This window comes from Oryzias melastigma, linkage group LG17, assembly GCF_002922805.2.
Source record: "Oryzias melastigma strain HK-1 linkage group LG17, ASM292280v2, whole genome shotgun sequence".
NCBI classification, from domain to species: domain Eukaryota; kingdom Metazoa; phylum Chordata; class Actinopteri; order Beloniformes; family Adrianichthyidae; genus Oryzias; species Oryzias melastigma.
Genome location: NC_050528.1, coordinates 1,803,135 through 1,824,818, shown reverse-complemented (window position 1 = coordinate 1,824,818; position 21,684 = coordinate 1,803,135). Strand labels below are relative to the sequence as shown.

The 21,684-nt window shown below is 43.4% G+C and overlaps 1 protein-coding gene and 1 long non-coding RNA gene across 3 annotated transcripts in view; one reads left to right on the top strand and one right to left on the bottom strand.

Moving 5' to 3' along the window:
* ptprma (protein tyrosine phosphatase receptor type Ma) overlaps positions 1–21,684 on the bottom strand; it is a 126,402-nt gene that overhangs the window by 88,661 nt on the left and 16,057 nt on the right. For both annotated transcript variants that reach the window (XM_024265102.2, XM_036216341.1), the window contains exon 2: positions 7,386–7,508. In XM_024265102.2, coding sequence (XP_024120870.2) covers positions 7,386–7,508 — 123 coding nt within the window. The remainder of the gene's footprint in view (positions 1–7,385; positions 7,509–21,684) is intronic.
* Positions 10,338–11,813, top strand: LOC118599939. Its single transcript, XR_004949472.1, has 2 exons — positions 10,338–11,006; positions 11,524–11,813. It is a non-coding gene; the product is annotated as an uncharacterized LOC118599939 (long non-coding RNA).

The window sequence follows — 21,684 nt, the reverse complement described above, 5'->3', positions numbered from 1 at the left end:
TATAAAACCCCAAAAATATATCATATGCAACGATTCATTCAGGAATTATCTAAAGGCATCGTCTTCTTTCATATATAGCTGCTAAACCAGATAATAAATCCCCTAAAATGAACACTCTTAAAAACTCCACTGATGTATTTTCATGTATTTATAGTAGTTAATCCTCATTTCACAGCCACAACCATCATCGTTCACGTGAACTTTGACTATATTCCAAGCATTTAACAGTGAAGGATTGTTCTTCCATCCGTCCACCATCCATCCATCCCTCCATCCATCTATCCATCTATCCATCCATCCATTATCCATCCATCTATCCATCCATCCATCCATCCATCCATCCATCCATCCATCATCATCCTCCCTCCATCCATCCATCTATCCATCCATCCATCATCCATCCATCTATCCATCCATCATCATCATCCATCCATCAATCCATCATCATCATCCATCCATCCATTCATCCATCCATCCATCATCATCCTCCCTCCATCTATCCATCTATCCATCCATCCATCTATCCATCCATCTATCCATCCATCCATCATCCATCCATCTATCCATCCATCCATCATCATCATCCATCCATCCATCCATCCATCCATCCATCCATCATCCATCATCCATCCATAGAATGAAAACATGATTTGATCACTAACTGAGTGCCTCCTGTACAGGAGACACAAAACAGATACATTCAAGTTGAACAGCCAATAAGGACCCAGAGCACAATGTGCTTTACAAACAAACGTGCAAAATTGCACTAAAAAAATGTGAAGGCTGCAAAAGGTTGACCGCATTACAGCTAGCAACCATCCTTGTTTTTTTTCTCTCATCAATGTGGGCAAAGTAGAGATTTACAGAGAGATTACAGCTGCAACAGAGAAGAAGCTCTAACCTCATAATATGCTCCATTTCACAGCAAAGTGATAGAAAACAAGTCTACCTGAAGAGCACTCAGACTTGGAGGAACAATCAGGAACACCTCCTAACCAGACTTTAATTAGATCTGTCAAATGCAGAGCGTAAACCAAGTGTTAATTTGTAGGTCAAAGCTTTTCCAGATTCCACTGTAACCTTTGCCCAGCCTCCATGTGTCCCAACATTAATCAACGCTGAGAGAAAACACCGGTGCCTCTGCTCCTTCTCCTGTGCAGTTTAAAACACATCAGTGTGATGCACACAAACAGATTTGAAACCACTTAGGGGGTCTGATAATTAATTCTCCTCCCTCGTGTGTCCAACACAGTCTGTCTGTAATGAAACCTTTCAGAGATTAAGCATCACATGGAAAACTACAATAATATCCATTAGTTAGTAACGCTAGAGTTGTCAAAACATGAGATGAACACGCCTGAAAAAATGGAAAAATTACATTAGTCTAATTCAGAAAGTGCCACTGCAGCGTGCTACTGACATCCCCGCGTTTCAGATCAAATTAAAGGATCAATGAAACCGTCAGATATGGACTGCGTGCCGCACACACAACAGGAAACAGAATTTCATAAACATGCGACTGATGGACAGAGCTCTAATTAAAATGTTTCTAGGACTTCTGCATGTGTTAATCCGACCTCCCAGAGAGGAATCTTCACAGACTGGATCTGACTAGCAGCTTAAGCAGAAAAAGCATCATAAAGCAGCACTGGCACAACAGAAAGTCTCGTTCAAGAACATATGAACACAACATCGATGTGACCCAGTTATAATATTACAATGTTGATTATATTAAGAAAAAAAGGCATCCGACGTAAAAACTCTGCCAAATCACTGATGCGATGGGTGCTGTTTTGCTGTGGCGACCCCGAAAAGGATAAGCCGAAAGGTGAAGAAGAAGATTACATTGAGAAAAATGTTCCATGTAGGCCACTGCTAATGATGAGTAAGTTAATATGTTAGGAAGTTGTTTTTTTTATTTTGTTTTCTATTGAAAACTTGCATAATTCAAGGTGAAATTGGTTGGTTCCTGGGAAAAGTAATCTTATGTGTTTTATATGAAAAGTCCAAATTCAAGCTTGATTTTGATTGTAAATCAAAGAGTTGCAAGTGTTACATGGATCCGGTTTAAGAGATTGATCCTTCTGTGGGCAGTTAAATTCTGAAGAAAAGCAGATCTTGATGTTTTAGAGAAATCTCATTTCCTGTTATTTATGCATTATTGCTAAATGGGATGAAATGTTTAGTCTATGCTGGGTAGGAGGTCATGCTACATCAGCACGTCTCTTACTGCGGAGTAACTGTTCATAGTTGTTGTGACACATGCTGAATAAACTCGTTTTATTTAGTTTTTGAGAAGTAACAAAATGAAACACGCACAGACACACATACATATAAAAAAGAAACGCCCCTCTCTGATTTTATCCAAGCCAGCTGATGAACAAGGACCAGAAACAAAAATAGAGTCAGTCATACTTTTAGTCGAGTCCTGTAAGAAAAATGTCTCAGTTGTAGAAAATGTCAAGAAATTCTATTTTTTTTTTTTTATTTTTGTCTTTACTTTTTTCCTTAAGTATGAAGCAACATGTAGTCATTATTGTGAGGGAAGCAGCTGTACTGCAGAGTCATTCCTCTCTGGTGATCACAGACATGAGAACATTCTTCTCCTGCAGGAACACCAGCTGGAGGCCTCAAGAGGGAGTTCAGGTAGGAAGATGCTGCTGAGAGGAGTGTGGGAGTCTGACGTAAAAGCCACAGGAAGTACATCATGACCTTTCATCATTACACTCTTTTTGTTCAGCTCTTTTGGCTGCTGGTTAAATGAAGACACAAACTGGTGCTGTACATGACGAACGGGTGACAGTGGCATGAGGTAGCAGTTGTGCTCTAATGGTCTTTTCCTGCATGCCGTGTGTTGCCTTTGGACAAGACCCTGAACCCCTTTTGCGATGGCTTGCTTAGCGGACAGCTCTGCCTCATTGGTGGATGAATGTGTGATGAGGAGAATGGGATCTGATTTAAAGTTCATAGGCCATAAAGGAAGTAGGAAAGCGCCATCCATCCATCCATCCATCCATCTTCTTCTGCTCATCCGGGACCGAGTCGCGGGGGCAGCAGTCTAAGCAAAGATGCCCAGACCACCCTCTCAAAGGCCACTTCCTCCAGCTCCTCTGGGGGGACCCCAAGGCGTTCCCAGGCCAGCCGAAAAACATAGTCTGTCCAGCGTGTCCTGGGTCTTCCGCTGGGCCTCTGCCCTGTGGGACATGCCCGGAACACCTCTCTAGGGAGGCGTCCAGGAGGCATCCGGATCAGATGCCCGAGCCACCTCAACTGGCTCCTCTCGATGTGGAGGAGAAGCGGCTCTACTCCGAGCTCTCTCCGGGTGACCGAGCTCCTCACCCTATCTCTAAGGGAGCGTCCAGCCACCCTCCGGAGGAAACTCATTTCAGCCGCTTGTAGTCGGGATCTCGTTCTTTCGGTCATGATCCAGAGCTCACGACCATAGGTGAGTACTGGAACGAATATCGACCGGTAAATCGAAAGCTTCGCTTTCTGGCTCAGCTCTCTTTTCACCACTACGGACCGGTGCAGCGACCGTAAGATGGTGGATACCGCTCCAATCCGCCTGTCGATCTTACACTCTGATCTTCCCTCACTCGTGAACAAGACCCCAAGATATTTAAGCTCCTCCACCTCTCCATCCACCGAGAGAGGACAAACTACCTTTCTCCGGTCGAGAACCATGGCCTCAGATTTAGCGGTGCTGACCCTCATCCCAGTTGAATCACACTCGGCTGCAAACCGCTCCAATGCATGCTGGAGGTCCCGGTTCGATGAAGCCAACAGAACATCATTTGCAAAGAGCAGAGATGAAATCCTGTGGTCACCAAACCAGATCCCCTCAGGCCCCTGGCTGCGCCTAGAAATTCTGTCCATAAAAACTATGAACAGAACCGGTGATAAAGGGCAGCCCTGCTGGAGTCCAACATGCACCGGGAACAGGTCTGACTTACTGCCGGCTATGCGCACCAAGCTCCTGCTCTGGTCATACAGAGACCGGACAGCCCTGAGTAAGGCTCCCCGGACCCCATACTCCCAGAGCACCCTCCACAGCACGGGGGACGCGGTCGAATGCATTCTCCAAATCCACAAAACACATGTGGACTGGATGAGCAAACTCCCACGAACCCTCCAGCACCTTGGAGAGGGTGTAGAGCTGGTCCACTGTTCCGCGACCAGGACGGAAACCGCACTGTTGTTATTGAATCTGAGGTTCAACTATCGGGCGGACTCTCCTCTCCAGTACCCTGGCATAGACTTTACCGGGGAGGCTGAGGAGTGTGATTCCCCGGTAGTTGGAACACAACCTCCGGTCCCCCTTCTTGAAAAGGGGAACCACCACCCCAGTCTGCCAGTCCAGTGGTACGGTTCCTGTCTGCCACGCAATGCTGCAGAGATGTGTCAACCAAGACACTCCCACAGCATCCAGAGACTTGAGGTACTCAGGGTGAACAGTGTGGTACGGCAGCTCTACCGTCATGGACCGCAAACGCCTGCAGAGAGTGGTGAAGGCTGTGTCCAAGATCACCAGGACTCCTCTGCCCTCACTGCAGAGCATCTACAAGCGCAGGGTCCTGAGGAGAGCTGCTTCCATCATCGGAGACCTTACCCACCCCCAACGAGGTCTGTTCACTCTCCTTCCCTCGGGCCAGAGGTACAGGAGTGTGAAATGCAGGACCAGCAGACTCAGGAACTCTTTCTTTCCCTCTGCCATCAGACTCCTTAACAGCTGCCAGGAGTCTGCAACAGCAGACTGCACCTTTGCACATCTGGATTATTTATCATATAAATATCATTACTGGACTATTCATCATTATTAATGCACCTTAATAACAACTGCACATGTACCCCACTATCCAGTTCTGTCAGTCTCCTTTGCACAATAATATCCGCTGTAAATTTGCACTACAACTGATTTGTAAATATCTTAGTCACTTACGTATGCATAGTTTGTTTATTTCTTATATATACCTTGTTTTTTAGTCATCCTGTAAATATCCTAAAAACTTTATATTTTTTATCTTTATGGCATTCAGAGTGAGCTGCAAAGTAAGAATTTCATTGTACAGGGAAACCCGTTTCTTTACTGTACATATGACAATAAACCCTTTGAATCTTGAATCTTTGAACCTCATCCACCCCCGGAGCCTTGCCACCGAGGAGCTCTTTGACTACCTCGGTGACCTCAGCCCGGGTGATGGACAGTTCCACCCCAGTGTCCTCAGCCTCTGCTTCCTTAACGGAAGGCGTGTCATCAGGGTTGAGGAGATCCTCAATGTATTCCTTCCACCGCCCGACAATGTCCCCAGTTGAGGTCAGCAGATCCCCACCTGCACTGAAAACGGTGCCTGTAGAAAACTGCTTTCCCCTCCTGAGTCGCCGGATGGTTTGCCAAAATCTCTTTGAGGCCAACCGATAGTCCTTCTCCATGGCCTCACCAAAGTCCTCCCAGGACCGAGTTTTTCAATTTCAATTCAATTCAATTTTATTTATATAGCCCAATATCACAAATTCAATTTGCCTCATTGGGCTTCATGCCTGTAGCTTTTACAGATGCACAGATGGAGTCATAAAATATGCACAATAGGTAAAAACTAAACAGACTATAAAGAACGGTCATCCCTGTCCTTAGACCCTCCCTCGCGGTAAGGAAAAACTCCTAAAAAAACCTGAGTCAGGAAAAAAAGAAGAAACCTTAGGGATTCCCACATGAGGGAGAGATCCCATTTTGCCTCCAACACAGCCCGGGCCGCAGCTCGCTTAAACTGCCTGTACCTGTCAGCTGCCTCTGGAGGCCCACAAGCCAGTCAGGCCTGATAGGACTCCTTCTTCAGCTTCTTTTACCTTTACTTCCGGTGTCCACCACCGGGTTCGGGGGTTGCCGCCACGACAGGCACCAGAGACCTTGCAGGCACAGCTCCGGGAGGCAGCAGAGACAATAGAGGTGGAGAACATGGTCCACTCGGACTCAATGTCGCCAACCTCCCTCTGTACCTGCTTGAAGTTTTCCCGAATGTGGGAGTTAAAGACCTCGCTGATGAAGGGCTCAGCCAGACGTTCACAGCAGACCCTCACAGTACGTTTAGGTCTGCCAAGTCTTTCAGGCCTCCTTCCCCGCCAGCGAATCCAACTCACCACCAGGTAGTGATCAGTGGACAGCTCAACCCCTCTCTTTACTCGAGTGACCAGAACACACGGCCGAAGATCGCCTGAAAAAACTACAACGTCATTCATCGATCTCCTACCTATGGTGTCCTGATGACAGGTGTATTAATGGACACCTTTGTGTTCGAACATGGTGTTTGTTATGGACAAACTATGACGTGCACAGAAGTCCAACAACAAAACACTGCTCGGGTTCAGGTCAGGGAGGCCATTCCGACCAATCACGCCCCTCCAGGTGTCACTGTCATTGCCCACGTGGGCATTGAAGTCCCCCGGGAGGACAACCGAGTCCCCTGTTGGGGCACTTTCCAGTACTCCTTCAAGAGTCACCAAGAAGGCCAGGTACTCCGAACTGCTGTTTGGCCCGTAAGCCGAAACCACAGTCAGAGACATGTCCCCCACCCGAAGGCGAATGGACACGACCCCCTCATCCACCGGTGTGAACTCCAACACTTGACGGCTGAGCTGGGGGCTCACGAGTAACCCCACCCCAGCCCGTCGCCTCTCACAATGGGCAACTCCAGAGTGGTAGAGAGTCAAGCTTCTCTCGAGGGACTGAGTTTCAGAGCCCAGGCTGTGTGTGGAGGTGAGCCCAACTATATCTCTCAACCTCTCGCACCAGCTCAGGCTCCTTCCCTCCCAGAGAGGTGACGTTCCATGTTCCGAGAGCCAAATTCCATGCCCGGGGTTTGGGCCGCCGAGGCACTCGTCTCCGACTGCCGCCCAAACCACATTGCACCGGCCCCTTCAGAGCTCCCCTGCAGGTGGTGGGCCCACTGGGGAGTGATCCCACGTCGCTTCTTCGGGTTGGACCCGACCGGGGCCCGTGGGAGGAGCCCCCGGCCACCAGGGGCTCCGAGCCCCAACCCCAGGCCTGGCTCCAGGGTGGGGACCCGGTGACGCCAATCCGGGCGACGTAGCGGAATCTCCGGTCTTGACACTCACAAAGGGGGTTGCGAAAGCGCCAACAGGTTTAGATAAATACAGAAGATCAAATCTAATCATATCTAATATAAAAATTCTGCAATTTGTTCATTAAATGAGTGTAACACAAATGTGAAAAAGCTGTTCTTCAAAATGCAAAGAGTCTGTTCAAAACTGCTGATGAGAGGAAGATGGAATAAAAATAGCATTTGTCAAAGGCACAGCCTATTTCAATGAAATATTCTCTGCACAGGGATAAAACCTTTTCTTCACTGAGTCAGAGTCACCGTGCTCACCTGAGGGCATCCATGGATCTGATGAAGGCCTCTCTCTGGTATTAGCTTGCTCCCAGTCAAGGTCATCATCTCTGCCTTGGCTGTATCCACACGCTTCCAGCGGCTTTTCAAAGTTACAGTCGCCTGTGAGAAAAGGAATAGCATTTAGGAAATATTACCATTTTAATTAACTTGTTGCTTAAATAAAAAACAAAATAAATGAATTTGTTTTCTTCTTTCCCTCAGAAGGAAAGAAGGAGATCCATTTAAACCAGACAGACTGAAGGATTACTGCAGGAGGCCATGCACAGCATTTATTCCCCACATTAGCAACATTCCAGTCCCATTTCAAAATGACAGGTATGTAGTGTCCAATCTCCATCATTGTTAGGCACCACGTTCCCAAACTGCAAAGCCATCAGATGCTGATTGATTTCTTTTCCTCACCTGCATCAGAACGTTGCTGTTCAAGTGCCTTTACCCCACAGAGCCACTCTAATCCTTTTTACAAGCTGCTTCTAAGTGACAGCAAGCAACCATTAAGGCCAGACTTCAACCGGGCTTGGCATGTCATTGATTAGAACAAATACGTCTTTATTCTTCACACCTTAAAGGCCATACAAAGAATGTAGGAGCTGAGTGTTCCCCCCCAAAGTGCTTTTCAATTCACTCATAAATCAAAAAGTCTGAACAATGTGTGGCTGGAAGGAGTTCATTCCCAGTAAAAACCTGACGAATAAAAATGACTCCCTGTTGTGGTTGGTAATTTTTTAAGGGGGAAGATGATTTAGACAGAAAGCCATTTTCTTCAGCACTTCAAACCTTAACAGCAGATCTGCAGCTTTGTTTAAAAAAAGATAATTTTTTTGTTTAATGACTCCGTGTTTGCAGCGTTCCATTGAAGCATTTCTGAACGAGATGAACCACAGGTTTTATTGCCTCTTTGGGCCAGGAGATACACGGGCCAAAACCAATATTTTATCCTGCACAAGCACCCTCTGACATTCAGCTGCTTAAAGGCTACAAGCGGGGCTTTTTGTTTTCACATTCATCTCTGAGCTGACATTTACAGTACATGTGCAAATGAGGGGAGCACAGGAGAATTAATACCCAGCACCATAGGGCAGCTGCTTATGAGGAATGTGTTACTTTGAACTATTTCTTCACTGAGGAGACAAAGAACAGAGTGAGCTGTTGTCCAGCCATTCTCTGCTGCGTGGAGCTCTGATACACCTGAATATTGTATATGTATGGGGTGGCCTTGGTGCAGCAGTATGGCGGTCGACTCCTGATCGGAGGATTGCGGGTTCAATTCCCACCTTGAGTCGAAGTGTCCTTGGGCAAGATACTGAACCTCGAATTGTGGAAGGTTGGTGCCAGTGTTGGGCAGTGGAGCCACCACCAGTGTGTGAATGTGTGTGTGCATGGGTGAAAGGGCCTGTGACTGTAAAGCGTTTTGGGCCCTCAAAGGAGGGTAGAAAGCACTATACAAGTATACGCCATTTACCATTTTACTTTTAGAGTAAGGCTCCAGCTAGCACCTTTAACCGATACAAAACATTTGTTAAACTTTGTTCACCTTATGGCTCATCCATTTCAGGGTCGCCACAGCGAGCAGCACCCACTGTTTCACATCAGTGATTTTATGCCACATGCCCTTCCTGACACAACCCTGTATTTGAGGGGCACAGGGACCCAGATAGGCAGCAGTCAAGGGTCTAGTCTAAGGACCCAATCTGGATGGAGATCAGTGGACACCCCAGGGATTGAACCCAGAGCTCCTGCGTGCAAACCTTATACCTAGCCCACTGAGCCATCCAGCCTAATTATTTTTAGAAATTTGATCATAACATCAAATACATCTGCCAAACACAGAGATAATAGCAGTAAATGTTGTGGCAGGTAAAGTTTATGGCCACAGCTCCTTCACTAACATCTGCTCTCTGCTGTGTTTATGTCACTGAGCAGAAAGCTAGCGTTAGCATTAGCGCTGTTTATTCTAGCTGGGCTTTCTCCGGTTAGGGTTAGGGTTAACCCAAGAAAAAAGCTCAACAATGACACCACGGATTAAGAAAATTATGTGCAAACTCACTCACACTTCTACAAAAAAAAAAGGGCAACTGACAATAAGATTTAGGCTCTTAAAGTAGCTAGCCACGAGCTAGCAAAACAATGCAGCAACGAGCATCTTGACCGAACATTTTACGTGTTTCCAACGTGAATTTCCATCAGTTTTTGTGCAGGTTGAACGTGAATATGTGCGATTAACATCCGCTATGTTTTAAAACACGAAACATTAATAAAAACACATCAAAGAACCAAACTAGCATGCCTCTCATGAGTTGCTATCACCCACTTTAGCACACTGTTCACAGTTCCCAGCCTGATTTCTCTCTATTAAAATGTGATTCCTGTCCTGTGATGATTCCTCTCCATTGGATTATTTTGTTGTCAAGGTTTTTGAAGTCGATTGTAAAACTCTGCGTCTCCTTTTGGTACTTTTTAGGACCTCCGTCATTCATTACTCGAGAAGACTCAATGCATAATGGTGCATGTCTGTTACCCCGTCTGTCACGTGACTTCCAATCCAGTAAAATATATCACTGCCAATTACCATATACATAATGCAAACAATCTCTGAGAAACAGGCTTCTCATGATAGATATTAAATGGGAATTTGGTTTCCTGATTAGTAAGTCAGTGAAAAAAACAGTTCCTGATTTTGGTTCCATATTAGAATTCAAGACAACATCTGCTGGGAAAACGTTTACTCTGGGCTTTGAGTCTCAACTCTCTAGCAGAAATTTGACTTTTCTGAAGATCAGATCACAAGTTTTCATAGTCAAACTTCAGAGTTTAACAAAAAGGTCCCTCAGGGCTGTGGGCTTGGCCTTATTTCTTTTTCACATTAAAGCTTCCCCATGTAAATAGTAAACGGCTTAGACTTATATAGCCCTTTAATACCATCTTAGAAGGCCCAAAGCGCTGTACAGTCACAGCCCCTTCACCCATAAACACACACCGATGGCACCGGCCTGGAGCCACCAGAACCAATGAGGGGTTCAGTGTCCAGTCCAAGGACACCTCAATGCCTGACCGTGCAGAGTGGGAACCAAACCTGCAATCTTCTGACCAGAGGTTGGCCACTCTACTAGAGCTGGGTGATATAGCCAATATATAAAATCCCCTAACACATAGCTTCTGTATTAAATAATTTTTTTTTTTTTTTTGCCCCTTCTTTTCCAACCAAACCAGTGGTCAGGCCTGCAGTTATTCAAAACAGACTTGCAGATTGTATAGATAAATAGAACAACTTTGATTGCATTTGAATCTAACTTCATTTATAAACTTTATTTATAGAAAAAGAATACACTATGTAACCAGTACCATCAAGGCAAGCTGAAACACCTGGCCATGCTTTTATTGTGGAGGGTCCCAAACACTATTTAAGCTCCAAGTTGATGGATGCACTTCCTGCTTCCTGCTGCTTACTTCCTGCTTCCTGCCACATGCTGCCTGCTGTCAGCTGTTACTACTACTGCTGTTGCTGCTGTGGTTAGCATTTGACCAGAACCTGCAAACCTGATAACTGGCAAACCTGCCAGTTCAAATCTCCTTAGATACCCATTGATCACCTCACCGGTGAGTGTTGCGATCGCGATTAGATTTGTTTTTCTTGACAACACAATGACTCCAGGCTACATGCTAAACTCACATGGTTTAGCCAAACAATTAGCTTCCTTTGATTTACTTAGTTGATTTTGTTTAAATTCATAGCAGAGATTTTTCCTTCTATTTTGTTTAATTTTCCATTTTTGTAGCAGTCTGTTTTGGAAAATTTTCATACATTTGATAAAAGAGAAAAAAAAGCGCTCCATTGGAATTTGAAACTGGATTACTTGATTAACTATTTTGTCATTATTCCTGGAAAAAAAAGTATTTGAATTGAATGAAAGTGCACTATGTTTTGAAATGAAACCTTTGAATCAAATAGAATTATATTTTGATAAGTTTGAACTGAATATTTACATTTATTTCTTCCTACAAACATAACTTTGTAAGTGAACTAATCTCTGATTTATTTGTTTAATTACTACCTTCACTGTGGTCAAACTGTTTTGTTGTGATTCTCATTTTGATATTTTCTGACTCATCCCAGGTCAGGTTTTTTTGTTGTGTGTATTCTTCTGATGTCCCAAATCGATGGCGAGCTACCCAACCTGAACCAAGCTGGACTATAAACATCTCATAAATCTGCAATAGAGCCCAACGGATTATCACCACACTCATTACAGTGAAATTCTCAAGATTCATGAACTTGGACACTTCAAATCTACCTTCATTCCCCCACAACCTTCCTCCTCAGCCTTCGGTCCCTGTTTTGTGTTTTTGTATTTGTATTTTTTATTATTTATTTCTTTTCTTCAATACAATCGATTGAAATCTTTATAAGTCTTTGTGTTTCATTCACGCACCTTTGGCTCCTTGAGACGAACCTTTTTCTGTTGTCAGCGCGTCTAGCCTCCTTTTAAACAAAGCGTTACAACTACATGCATGAATGTGGATGACTTCTTGAATTCATATAGATCTACTGTTTTAAACATGGTAGATGCTATTGCTCCTATTAAAAACTTGATGGCATATACCTGTACAGCCCTTTTCTACGTTTCTTGAAGTTAAAGCGTGTTACATCAGTGCAGTCCCAAAATCATCCTATTATCATCTCAAAAATATTTCAAGGGTCAAAGATCTGATGTCTGAGCAGGACCTGGAAAAACTAGAGCATGCGTTCCTCTTTAGTCGACTTGACTACTGTAGGAGTGTTTTTACAGGACTACCACATAGAGACATAGTCTCTCCAGCGTGTCCTGGGTCTCCCGCGGGGCCTCTCTCCAGTGAGACATGCCCAGAACACCTCTCCAGGGAGGTGTCCAGGAGGCAGACCAGATCCTCGATCCACCTCAACTGTCTCCTCTGGATGTGGAGGAGAAGCGGCTCTACTCCGAGCTCTCTCCGGGTGACCGAGCTTCCATCTCTAAGGGAGCGTCCAGCCACCCTCCAGAGGAAACTAATTTCAGCCGCTTGTAGTTGGGATCTCGTTCTTTCAGTCATGACCCAGAGCTCATGACTGTAGGCGAGTACTGGAACAAAGATGGACCAGTAAATTAAGAGCTTTGCTTTCTGGCTCAGTTCTCTCTTCACCACAATGGACCAGTGCAACGATCGTATAACGGCAGACGCCGCTCCAATCCACATATTGATCTCACGCTCCGATCTTCCATACCCCCTGAACAAGATCCCAAAATATTTAAACTCCTCCTCCTGAGGCAGGAGACTCCACCCACCCAGAGAGGGGAAACTACCATGCTTATATTTAACATACTGTTATGTGCTTTTGAATCCAGTAGGTTGGACTATTGTGATGACATTCTCACTGGGCTCTTTGAACAAGGCATCAAAAAACTGCAATTTATTCCAAATGCTGAAACTCAACAAAAAAAGGAAACATGACCATATTAGTCCAGTTCTCAGGTCTCTGCACTGCCTTCCTGTATCCCAGAGAAAAAACAAAAGTCTTTCCATGGCCGAGCACCCCAGTACATTTCTGATCTGCTAGTTCCTTTTAACCCATCTTGAAATCAGCAAACCTCAGGCAGAGGTCTTCTTCAGCTTCCAAGAGCCGAAACTGAACATGGCAAGGCAGCTTTCCAGCGTTTCTCGTCAAATACTCAGAACAACCTCCCTGAAAATGTGAGACGAGCCACAAGTCTGAACATGTTTAAGTCTAAACTTTCTTATACAGCAATGCGTTTTAAAATGGGAACTATTATGTTTGTACATTTTCAATGAACTTTCTGACTTTTAATCTTATTGATTTGAATGATTTTGCTTAGGTTTTATCTTTCAATTTTTATTTCTTGTAGTTATTTTGTATATTTGTACAACACGTTGAATTGTCCAACACTCTAGTTGTTAGTAAGGTGAGAGTACTGGCTCTTTCATGACGACGCACAAATGCACACACAAGATGTGCACGTGATCTGTAAGGACCTCCACACGAACTCCGCTCTGATTGTCTCATTTCTAATAGTCCGGCTGTAGCAAGGAACGTGCACGTGTCACGTGAACAGCACTAACGGAATACTTGTTCAGTCTGCAAGATTTGGGGGGTTGAAAAAAGAAAAATCCGTACACACGCCTGTGTCTCACCTACTGACCCTCACGTGTTGCAGAATTGTTCACTACGACCTGTAGCCCGCAGCACACCCATAGATAAAAACATGAACATTTTCTCTGAATGGTTTACTGAGCAGTAAATGACCTTGATGCTTCCTGGAGGTCAACTGTCTTCCTCATACAGGTTTGACCAGTTTTGTACCGCACACGCCGTATGAAGGAAGTCAGGATGAAGGCTTAATACTCGTTTGTATGATGCTAGATGTGGTTTGGCTTTGTGCTCTTCCTGATGCTTTTCCTGTTGAAATAACAGGCTTGCTGCTGTCGTTTCATAACATACGCCCCATAACGTCTGTGCTTCCCTTCTCTTATCTCTACTATACGATACGTTTATAGTACAGACGTTCCAGAGTTTGATTCCTGTCCTTTCAGACTCCAGTCACAACAGAGAGACTTCTTACCTAAGTCTAGTTATGTGGGAGATTTCCTGATGTTGTTTTAGAGGGAATTTTCTCCTCCGCAATTTTTTTTTTCCTTTTTTTTGTGGAGTTTAGTGTCAGCCGTGGAGACATCTATAAAAAGACTTCAATAAAATGAATTAAATGTGGGTGCTGACAAACTGACCCATCATACTGAATTACTCTTAATGTTTCTGGTTCTCTATTAGTCTTATCAAGGGGAGAGTCATGGCACCAGGAAAGTATTATGGGATAGTCTTGTTAATGATCATAAACTGAAAAATCCCTCAGTAAATCCATAACTGTGAGCCGCTAAAATTCAACCAGGAGAATATTTTCTCAAGTGTTTGACCAAAGTGGGAAAAGAGACTGACTTCCACCCATCATTCATCCATCATCCATCCATTATAATCCTTCCATCCATCCATCCATACATCATCCATCCATCCATCACCCATCTGTCATCATCCATCCATCATCCAACCAACCCACAGATATAGCCATCGCCAGCGTTTCATTCTCGGTTATTTGGTGTCGACATCAGGGGATCCGCGAGTTGATGGCAGTGAATTGTGATTTGTTATTTTTGAAGAACAGTCCTTTAAAGCTATCGTGCAAAAAAACGTTTTTGACTAGAAAGAGATTGATTCATTTTTACACGACACATGATATAATCATAAATTGTAAACATGAAACAGATTGGGTGACAACTGAGTGTGAAATTTTCTCTAGAAATGTGTTTGGCAGTTCCATGGTAAACAAAAGCAAACATAGAAAATTCACATTTGACTTTTCCAGATTTTCTCGTGGACAAAGGCAACAGTTGAACTGAAAGATATTTTGAGTTGACGTAGTGACACATACAAGGCATTTCTTTGTTGTTGGTTTTCTTACTTCTTTCTGACAATGACAGGGACAAACTTAAATGGTCTTTATTTTACGTTACAGGCCATTGGCCTCCACTATAAAGACAGGGCAGCAGTACAACGGAGTAAACTATAAATCAATGATGACCGCTTTAATCCATCCACAAGATATTCTGCATCATTCTTAGAGATTCCCCAAAAGCTCCTTCAGGGGCTTTATATTTAGTTGCTTTATGGCTGCAATGCAAACCTCCACCTGCAGCACAACATCTAAACACGAGCTCTGTGTTTGCCATTCACTCTTTTATCACCAGTTACATTCCCAAAAAAATAACCTTCGATAAGTGAAACTCCTGAAGTAGAAGTTTGTATGTTTTACAAAAATTCTAGATGTTTTCACTTTTCTCAGACTTTCCTGATGCTTAAACTCTCAGAGTGAAAACCATAGAAAAATGAGTCCAGGATTATTCAATGAAAAAAACTGAATGCATTCTGTACAGCAGACTTGACACAGAGAAGATTGATCCACAATGGTGTTCAGACCGGAATCAGAATGTCGGGGTGTGGAACAACTCCCATATACTGAAAACTGACTGCTAACACTAACACTGACACTGCAGCACACTATGCCACAAAAATACGGGCTACAGTTTTAGTAAATTGAAAGTCTACATGTAAAAGGTCACTTCCCAATGCAAGCGTCTTGTATGACTATGATAGTACAGAGCAAATAGACCTGTTCTCTCAACAAAATGTCTAAATAATTGAACTGACAGCAGTTCTTTCAACATTTTTCTGCAACATTTGACCAGCAATCTGTGGTTCAAAAGAATAAAAGTGTTGGTTTAACTCTTTAACACCTGAGGCATCAACGGTGATGCTCAAACACAAAATCTTTAGCATACTGTAACCTTTCAACCTAGAACACCATCAACGTAATTCCAGTAGATTCTGAAGGACAGAAGTGGCTCGTGCTTTAACTGATTGTTTAGGCATTATATGTCTTTTTCTCCTTCAGAATCTAATGGCATTATGTTTATGGTGTTAACAATTAAAAAAATACAGTATATAAAATAATATAAACACTGGAGCTCAGGTGTTACAGGGTTAAACCCTAAGATCCTGAACAGATCATTAAAGTCATGCTAAAGAACGATGGAAGTTTTTTTACCAGAAAGTCTGGGTCTGCCCTTCGCTTCAGCCTCTGCACTCGTTTTAACAAACTACTGGCCTCTCTGGAGATAGAAACCACAAGGCAATCTCAGGTCATTTAAAACTCAATGCAGGCTAACCACAGCCAGCTTCTTAGAGCTTCAGATTCTCGCAGCTCACCCACCCCCCACCCCCAGGGAGCGATAGGCCTTTTCACTATGGCCCCATCCCACTGCTCTATCGGCAGACGCCGCCAGCTTCCATCTGCGTGTATACAGACTCCGTTTGGGGACTTTGAACTGAAGGAAGGGATTCAGACCATCAATCTCAAAATCATTATCAATCACATCTTGCTGTTACTGCCATTGATTTTGTGGGAAATAAAGAAGTTAGAGGAAGATTTCCACTGATAATCTGCTTGGCTGAGCCAAGTGCTTGTCAGCAGTGTTTCATTTGGGAAAAAAACGAGGGACCAGCAAGTGTGAGCGGACAGAACCAAATCAAAAAGACATCTACGATTCTGTGTTATAAAAACTAACATTTGTTTTCAGAACTTCATAGTCAGAAAATGTTTTTTTTTTCTTTTCAAAAACACATCTTCTGTTTCTGTTAAAATCATTGAATTCAACACTTTCTTCTTTGTTCTAAAGTTAACTTTCTGTGGTCTTGTCAGTTTGGTGACTTGATAACTTGCTGTCCAAAGGGACGCATCAGCTCCTGATCAAACCCGCCCGTGTGCATGGTTAGATGGACATGGAAGATGACAGGAGCCTTCTCCTTCGACATGCTAAATTTGGACAGATGATTTTTAAGCTCTGAGAACCTGCAGAGAGTTTATCGCTGTCTTTAATGAGCCTGTCAAGAAATTCCAGTAAATGACTTCCAATTCATCTCCGTCTGCTGAACCTGCCAGAAAACAGTTAAGATGAATATAGATTCTCACTCAGATAAAAGGACGGTCCTCATTGTCACTTTCCCCAAGTAATAAAAAATGAGGATTTCTGGTCTGCCTGCACTGAAGAACCATGAAACAATAAACGCAAATATGAGGCAGCTGCTTTCCTTTCAGATTTCTGTCAGAGTTTTTTCAAGGACCTGATCATCTTTAAATAGTGGATTCAACATGAACATGGAGTTAAATGTGTTTGTCTGCATGTGTACCTGATAGACACAACACACTCACACAAACATGATTGCTCTGTAACAAACAGGGATGCTAGTGATGGTTCTCAGGGATCCTGGTGATGAAGTTTCCTGGAATGTAGACTTTTCACCATCATCAACACAACTATAGCCGAACACTTCAAAAAATGAATTCTCTGACACATACCCAGGGGTGAAAATAGATTTTTTGTTCTTCCGGTACCACTGCTGTAGTTTTGTTAGGGGATTTTTTTTCTTTTGCAATTCATTTAGAGCAGATAGACGTTTTAATGTGTAGACAGAAAGGACTCTCAGGTTTGAGAGTTTTCAACCATCTAAAAGAATCTGCCAAAAGGGAAGAAGATCTCAACAAAAATGAAATGTTTTCCATAAAATTAATAAGAAAATATGAATTTTTGGGGGGGGGGGGTGAACTTCAGCGAATTGCTTATTTCTTGCATGGAGAAAGAAGTATTTCAAGGTTTAATGTAGAAGCGTAGAGAGCTAATTAAAAACTACAGAAGGAAAATCTGGGCCACACTGTACACTCATTAGATTAATAAGCCATTTTATGTGTTTGTGTCCTCACATATCAAAAACAAATCCAAAATATCCAGGCAAACCGGTCACCCTGGATCAGGACAGACCGCACCGGGACTCCAGACAATGGACTCCCACTGGGAGCTTTTACAGAGCCATCAGAGGCTCTTCACATCACATTTATCACAAATTCAAACTTTTTCTTGTTGTTCTGATTCCTCATAATTTAACCCTTTCAGGGGAAAAGGAGCTCCACAGTCCAGCGGATCCTCCTCAGTTTAGGAAAGCCTGATGGACAACTGATGCTCTATAGAGCACTCTAGACAATAGACCTCTACAGACCGTCAGTTCTGGCAGTCAGCAGGTCACTCTGCATGCGGGTGGGAAGATTCTGGCTTTTTATTGAAATAGTGCCTGTCTTCATAGAGCAGTGACATTTAAAAACATGCAGAAAATTAGACCAATAAAGGCGGACTTTAATGTGACATTTTGAAGCCGACGAGAATTCATCATCTGCATAATTACCCCCCGAGAAAAATTATTTCTGAGAATTATCTGAGTCATTTTGAAGCAGGTTAAGTAATGCTGAAAGCAGATATACTTGTTGACAGAAAATATGTGGATGCACAAAGCCAAACAGCAGAATGAAAACCAGGATTATCATTTTTTTCAATGATTAAAGTATTAGAGAGGATTTTCTATCCTTTTTTTTAGTTTAAAAAAGTTGAGTTATTTTTCTGTTTTTTTTCGTTAGCAGAGAAATCATTTTGTTTTCAGTGAAATCTCTCATCAAAGCTCTAAACCAAAAGCAGCACCTGTCTCCAACAGAAAAAAACAGGTTTCCCCAACAATCAAGGAAAGAGCAGGAGGTAAATCCAGCAGCAACGCCTCATGCAGAGTGGCAGAATAATGCATTACAAATGAAACTTTTCAGTTGGTTTGTTATCACTTCAGACAGTCAAGTGGTATGAATAAATCAAGGATACAAAGGAATTCCCTCAGTCATTAATATGATTAATTTTTAAATCCAATTATTCTAGGGCTGTTCATGACCTATTTTCTGATTTAAGTGCCCCATCAAACCCCAGCAGAGCAGAGAGGAGAGGAAGCTCCGGCTCCTATAGGATGTTCCTCTTGGGGGCGTCGGCTTACCCCCGATCCTTGAAGTAGAATCTTAGCACTTCCCATCCAGGTGAAAGATTGCAGGAATTAGCGTGGAAAGGCTCCAGCATCATCAAGTAAAAGTCTGAGAGCAGTTCACAGCTCTGGAAGCTTTCTGTAAAGAAGATAAAGGCTTTTCTTTCTTTTCGTTTCTTTCTTTACGTTTCCTCAGCTCACAGTCTAACATTGTGAACGTGCAGAATGACAAGCAGCCCCTCAGCACAGAAGCAGCAGCCCTGCTGCAAGGCCGGAGACCAGCTGGGCGGGGCACTTTCAAAGTTGGGGTGTCCACTAACACGCAGGGCAGTAAATGCATGTACAGATCTGTGTGCAACTGCAACAACAGTCACTCCATCCTGAACAATCTAGAAATCCAACATGAGCTGGAGCTGCAGAAGGCTTCACTATAAAGGTGTGCGGAGCAATCATCTCCATCATTCATGACAACAGTCCTCAGGGCGGGAAACAAGGGTCACCATCTGAACCACCAGCGGCGCCTCCGTGGTTTCACGTCTCAACCACTCAGACGTCACTGTGAAGTCCTCTGCTTGACCATCCTGAAGGCTTTCCGTCCTAAATCCGTTTGGCTGGGAGAGTCAAATCAATCACGATGAGGGGCGGCAGAGGCTGTTCTCACCACGGCCGCCATGTTTCCGCTGTTTTAGGCGCAGGACGGGGAGGAGGACTGGGGGCTGTCACACCTCTGAACAAAGCGGAAACACATGAAGGATGGAGAACGATGAATTACAGGCTGCATTAGCTTAGCGGGGAGTAGTTTAGTGTGACACGTGTGCGATGGAAACACCAGCCTCATCCTCAGACTTCTGAAGAGTTTCCTCACAAACATGAGAAAACCAGACAGAATCCAGCAGAAATGTAGACAGAGCTGCTCCACTGTTCTGCAGCTCCTGCAAAGGTTTGACTCAAAATGTGATTTTACAATTAAAACAGAATAAAAATTATCCAGAATCTTAATCCATTTAGATCATCATGCCACATTTTCAGGCTTTGACTTCTGTCAAAAGGAGAGCATGCTTCAACTTCACAAATATTCCTCATAAAAAGAAAAAAGTTCTTCAGAGTTCTGGTTGTTTTCAGTCATTTAAAGCTCTTCATTGATGAACAGATCTGTTTTTTCAGGATGTTCTTGATGGAAGCTGCGGTGGAACAATGGATTTTGTTTCCTGAGCTCAAACCAAAGCCATCTGAAGGCTGACGATGTTTCTACTTCATTTACACGGAAATCCTGTCAGAAGTTTCATGCTCAGTGATCACTGTATGCTTGTTGGGTTTGGGTAGCAGCTCACATTCACAGCTGCTCCTCTGATTTTAGGCAAAGTCACGCTGTTTAGAAAACGGCTTTCAGCAATGCAGTAGTTGACTTTTTTTATTTTCTGTCCAGCAGAAAAACTCACAAATGTCTTGAGTTACAAAGAAGGGTTGTTGATTGTTTTCTAAATCCAAAGTAGATATTTATAAACCTTTTTTGTATTTGAGGCTGAAGCTAAAATATCAGACAGGAGATGACAAACACAAAGAGAAGGCTGGAACACCAATAGGCAGCAACATGCTGGACGAGGTTCATCGTTTTCATTGGATGTATCACAAACACCAGTAGCTCCTGAACATGAAGGAGCTTCAGACTCCAGATGCTGGAGCTGGGAACCAATGATGAAAATCTGTCAGAAAAACATCTGCGGGGGGGGGGGGCAAAACTGCTCCTATTTCACAAATGAACCACTGACTGTGGAGAGCCGGCCGCTTCCCGAGGAGTTTCTGAATCAATGAGGACTGGTTTCTGTGGATGAAATGGAGCAGCGGTTCTGAACAGAACCTCTCTGATCATCTGTGCGTCGTTCTGACGTTCAGAAGTTTCTATTGCTTGTTATGAAGGGGAGAGATGGTTAAACGAGAAGCAAATTAAACACCAAGTTCCTTTGTTGATCTGTAAATGAAAACTCTGCTAGTGCAACAGTATTTCAGACACACCAATTACCTGCAGCTCCTTCATCACTGTGAGTGACAGAGAGGAGAACCACATGCTTCATTGCATTATGGGGGATTAGAGCCGTGGCTAATTACTGGGAACACAACACACGCAGACAACCTCCTGATGGAACCGACCACAACGCCTCATGACAACAGGACAACAGGAGATGTGACAGCAGATCCAGTGGGGGGGTGGCGGACCAAACCCAACAGGTTTTTACTCCTGAGGACTGACAGCAAACTGCTGAGATGAAAACATGTTTTTGTCAACATTTATAATAATCTGGTGTCCAAATTTCAAACATGATGGTGAATGATTATGTTGTCATGACAATAATATCAGATCGATAAGAAGCGCTGATCGACAGAAAGCTCTTCGTTTAACACAAACAACTAGAGCTGGGTTGAAAAAAATCTATGAATCGATTAGAATTATTTAAGCTTAACAGATCAATAATCGATTAATAAAAGATATAAATCGATTAAGGACATTAAGCTAAGGTGCTCTAGCTTGATGCTAACGTTTAATAGAATTTCCCATAGGACGGCTAATGCTAACATTCGGTCAACCTAAAAATACATTGCTGGCAAAATCTTTATTTACTCACAAGAACTAATTTTTCAAACTCTTTAAAGGAAATGTTTTTAAAGTAACTATTTGGGGTGTACAAAAAAATGTTTTTTTTTTTCCTTATGCTGTTGTCTACTACTTGAAGGTGCACTTCTATAACGCAATCACCACCTAGTGGCCAAACTGAAACTCCCTCCAGGAGAAGCAGAACAATGTTTCCAATGTTAATGATCTGAACATTTTAGTTAGAACTTCTCCTTTAG